General features: G+C 36.7%; 1 protein-coding gene across 1 annotated transcript; it reads right to left on the reverse strand.

Moving 5' to 3' along the window:
• Positions 1-2,633: 2,633 nt before the first annotated feature.
• Positions 2,634-3,842, reverse strand: LOC122340434 (phospholipase A and acyltransferase 3-like). Its single transcript, XM_043234058.1, has 5 exons — positions 3,809-3,842; positions 3,595-3,697; positions 3,340-3,481; positions 2,880-3,103; positions 2,634-2,780 (listed from the first exon to the last, which is right to left on the reverse strand). Exons 2-5 carry the CDS (start codon positions 3,667-3,669, stop codon positions 2,655-2,657), a joined length of 567 nt encoding a protein of 188 aa, XP_043089993.1. The 5' UTR covers positions 3,670-3,697; positions 3,809-3,842; the 3' UTR covers positions 2,634-2,654.
• Between the last annotated feature and the right edge of the window lie 952 nt (positions 3,843-4,794).

Raw genomic sequence — 4,794 nt, forward strand, 5'->3', positions numbered from 1 at the left:
GCATATACTGTTATATTGGAATCTGTGTTTAACCTTTTATAAATTTGTAATACAACAGTATGATATATGTATCATTTAGTTAAAGTATAGCCAGAGATAAAATATGTATTAGTAAGAACTTTGAAGAGTAGGAATGTTACCGTTGAGTGCTGAGTTCCCGACGCGGAGAGGAGGACATCTTAGAGAGATCTTCGCAGAAGAGCAGAATGATAAGATGGCTGTGTTTTATAGTGAGCTTCTTGAGAGGGAGGTCTCCAGCTGTATGGGACTTTCCCAAAAAGTGTTGACTTGCACCTGTAGTCTATATAGTGGGGTTGCACTTAGAAGTGAACCAGAAGATAACGCTGCACCTCGGTGACACGCTTCTCTGATGCCAGACAGCCTCGCCACGATGCCTCCGAACGACCGAGCTCGCAAATTATACAACTTTGTTTTTATTTTTATTTTATATTAGTGTTTTATTTGTAATGTATTTAACCTATATATAATAAAACTATATCTTATTATCACCAATACGCTCGCCTGCCAAAGACTCTGATTTCAAGACCTGAGCAGAACAGACCACGGAGAAGTCTTCTGTGACCTGTCTTGTGAGTATGATTAAAAGCTTATGAGAGATAGGACAGACTCGACTTACTTTACCTTACCTGAGGATAAACTAAATAATGTAGAAGGTGCAGGAGATTTGAGCACCATCAAACAGTGTATATGTGTGCATGTCTGGTTTTTAGTGATCTGTGTATGGGGTTCATCTAGGTGTTCTGGTCTCCAATGTAGGTCAGCTTTTGATGACATGCAAAGTACAGAGTTACTGAATCATGCATTGTATGAATTGATTTGCTTTTTCTTGTGCTACACTTTTTAAACTAAAGCACACCTCCTCCCTTTTGGCACTGTGTAGCAGATCTGTGAGAAGAGCATTTTCGTTTTTAAGACAATTGTGAAATCGCTCTGTGGCCACATGGCAGTTCTGTGCTTTAACTGTAGCTATATGGAAAATAGCAGAGTGTACCACTCAAGTGACAAACTTCAGCAAATATAGACACACATGTCATTTAAAATGGCTATTGTTGTTTTTGGTGGACGGCTGAACCCCAATAAATTCCTGTAGCACATCAGGTAGCACATTTTAATACATAGACATATTCTTAGTCACAAAGTCTCCGCTGTCCACAGAAAATACCAGGATGTCTGTACCACTTGAAGTCATTAATAATATATTACTCAGAGTCTCCTTTAAAAATGTTTTATCGCATCAACATTGAGATGTCTTCACTTTCTTAAACAATTACTCATAAGCAATAAATCAAAAGTAACGTTCAATAATTTACCTCCAAATGCGGGCCTGAAGTCACACAAGCATTTTTTAATAAGCAAAGCAAGGTTGCATCATTTCTTTCTTAAAACCCTTGAGGCATTAATTTCCTTATTGGGATGAAAGAGCATTATGCCCAAATTAAGATCTTTCTTCACTTTAATCTTAAACTTGCATCAGCATAAACAAAATTATCAAAAAGGAAAATTGCTCAATGCCAGGTCAGTTTACTTTCTTCATGTTGAAATGATACTTACAACTCCTTCCAGCAGTAGTCTAGCCACCTAAACCAGCCCTTCGCTGTTTTTACTAGCAAAAATGAAAAACACAAAATCATATAGAAGCTTGATAAAGAAAAATATATACCAAAAAGGCAGGTATGAACTGAAATCGTATCATCACTTGTTAGCCGTGCTGATTGCTTGTAATTCCATCTCTGAATCCTGTATGTTTCTTTCAATAAGCCTTGTTTCTCAAATGCAAATGCTTCGACCTGAGCTCTTAGTTTGTGCAATTCTTCAGAGCATGTCTTTTCGTCGAAGCCGGACAGAGAAACTCAGTCCTCTGGTGCAGTTCATGGGCCAGACTCCAGACCTCTGTTTAGACTTTTACACAACATTAGTTTTACAATATCAAACAGAGTTTGAACATGTAGTTTGCAGACTTGGTTTAAAGATAGGTGTAAGTGAATCGTTTCTCTGAGTAAGGCTCAAGAGCACTGTAAAACAATTACTGAGAAAATGCATGAAAGGAACATGAAATTAGTTATTGAAATGACAGTATTTAACTAAATTTGATGGATTTTTTTATAGTACGCATTGTAAAAAAAACTGTCACTGCATGAATAATTCAACATTCCTCATCAGTATAGATCCACCACTGCTTATAGGCCAGACTTACTCTCAGGAAAGAGGAAAAGGTGTTTTTTAAACCCTGACCTTACAGGAAGAGAGTGTTTAAACGATTTATGTTTGCTGATTGCTTGTACGGTTATTTAACGTCCAAAATAGCATGTTTTAAACCCGTCATTAATTTGCCCTGTTTAGTCAAGTTAGTGACTTTGCTGTGTACTTTTGAAAGGAGAAACAAGTGTCATAAATGACATTTGAGTAACAGTCTCACACTGCTAAACTAAAGTAAGTTACACATTTTGGAACACATGTACTTCAATGTCGCTATATTTAAAGCATCGCATCTCTAATGCAGAAGCCTTTATAGTTACAAAATTCAACAACACTTTCACACAGTGTAAAGAGACAAATGAATCGGTTGGAACATTACAACAAAAAGCAGATTTAATGCATGCTTGTAGTTTATTATGAAGACATATATCCCATTTTCAGTAAGGATAAAGAAGACATAAAGAAGAGGACGAGAAGAGTCTCATGGTCCAGGAGCAGCTACAGAGCTTCCGTTGTCGTCTTCTTTGATAATTTCTTATCCAGTTTTCAACCCAGGTACCTCTCTGTTAATTTCAAATATAATACAGCTTAAACAAACAATACATGCCAGTCGCATTAATGACAAACAACAAACATATTGAAGTTGACTAGATGTTCATCACCTGTTCAGAGTGTTCAAATCCGTAGCGAATTGAAGTGGCTACGTGCTCACAGTTATGTGCTCTTGGCCACCACAAGTTACAGTGATGATGGAGCTGCTGGATTTTCTCTATCATTTGCACTCTAGTTTGCACAGGCACAATATCGTCAAGGTAGTTGGACGTTGTGTAATTGACATTTCCCATTGCAGCAAAGATACATGCAGAAAGCCTGATCCTGAAGACAGCTATTGAGGAACAACACAGGATTCAGAAAATAATGCTTAAATTTGTGCGCATATCAATATCAGGATACGATTATGGCTCTTGCTCTAATATTGTGTAAACATGAACTATTTCAAGGGGTTTTCAAACACTTATGTTTTGCTCAAATATATCTTCACGTATGCTGTGTGAGAAAAATGTTTGAAAACCCGTGCTTTACACTGGTGAAAATAAAATGCTGCAGCCAACACTGGCTTACAATTTATATGGAAAATGTCTTCTTCGCTTCTTTTCTGTAGTCCTTCAATTTGACCCTTCTCCACATATAAAGCCCAGTGGGTGAATAGAGGCCTTGATCTTAGGAAGTATCTAGCAACATAAACCATATCCCCGAATTGAAACTGAGAGACAGAAAAAAAAAGAATGTTGTTTCAGGCAGAAATATGGATATGGATGTACATGTTTCAAGAATGAGCCTCAACAGCTAAACATATATCTGTATGTAGTATCTTACTCTTGGGAGAGGCTCAATAGACAGAGCCAAATGAAGACCAAACAGAGCCAAAAACACCAGCGACCTCCTCATCATATCTGTGCTTTACCCCTGCAATAAGTTCCTTCAGGCATGTTAACATGACATGTAAAAAAAGTTAGAGCAAGAAATATATACAGCACAGATCATTTTATGAAGCGTCTAGGACAATTGATAAAAGTCTTCTGAACCATACCTGAAAGATCCCAGAGGATATGGCAGAAAGAGACAGACAGGCAGGTAGAGAACATAAGCTGGACTTCTTTTAAGGTCCTCACCAAGCAACGTCACCTCTTCGGTTGACAGATAAGAAAATAAAAAAAACACTCTTGGCCGTTCGTTTCGTTGTACGATGTGGTTGATTTTTGCAAGATAAATGGCACTAAATGTAAAACTCTTCTGAATGGTGATGATATCAAGCTTCTCTGCCCACATTGGTATTTTATATTTGTAAGTTATCAAATATGTCTTTCAAGTATCCATGAAATTAGATTTCATTTTGTGGCCATATATGCACCTCAGCTCAGTACAGTTTTCACGGTTACAGAGAAGTGAGAAGAAGAGAAGAAGAAGAAGAAGAAGAAGAAGAAGAAGAAGAAGAAGAAGAAGAAGAAGAAGAGAGTCCAATTTACATGTTTCATTAAATTTACCAAATTTACTTTAAGGATTCACTGATCATTTTGAAATGGATATTCGTAAAAAACCACAACAAAATTGGTTTGTGGTACTTATAATCTTTATTCTAAAAGATCAAATCTCTTTATACTCTAAAAACATTCTAGATACATTTTGTGTATCACTGTGTTGATAATTGAGCACAGAAACCAAAAACAAAACTTAGCTTCAGTGGCTTATTTGATACATACACATTAAACTGAAATTAGCATAGACAAGCCCGGTATCTATGGAAGGCCGTTTCCGCCATTCAATAAAAAATTAAAAAAAGGTTATTGCGTCTTCCTCACAATTCTGACTTTTTTTCCTCATAAATAGAGCTTTGTATGACATTTTCCACTTTACATCTCGCAATTGTGACTTTATAACTCGCATTTATGAATTTTTATTTTTTATTCAGTGGCTGAAACGGGCTTCCATAGGAAAATGTCATACAAAGCTCTGTTTATGATAAAAGTAAGGATCCCCTGTGTCCTGGAAGAGTCACATCTCATGGTTTCCAATGGT

This window comes from Puntigrus tetrazona, unplaced genomic scaffold (assembly GCF_018831695.1).
Source record: "Puntigrus tetrazona isolate hp1 unplaced genomic scaffold, ASM1883169v1 S000001055, whole genome shotgun sequence".
Classification (NCBI taxonomy): domain Eukaryota; kingdom Metazoa; phylum Chordata; class Actinopteri; order Cypriniformes; family Cyprinidae; genus Puntigrus; species Puntigrus tetrazona.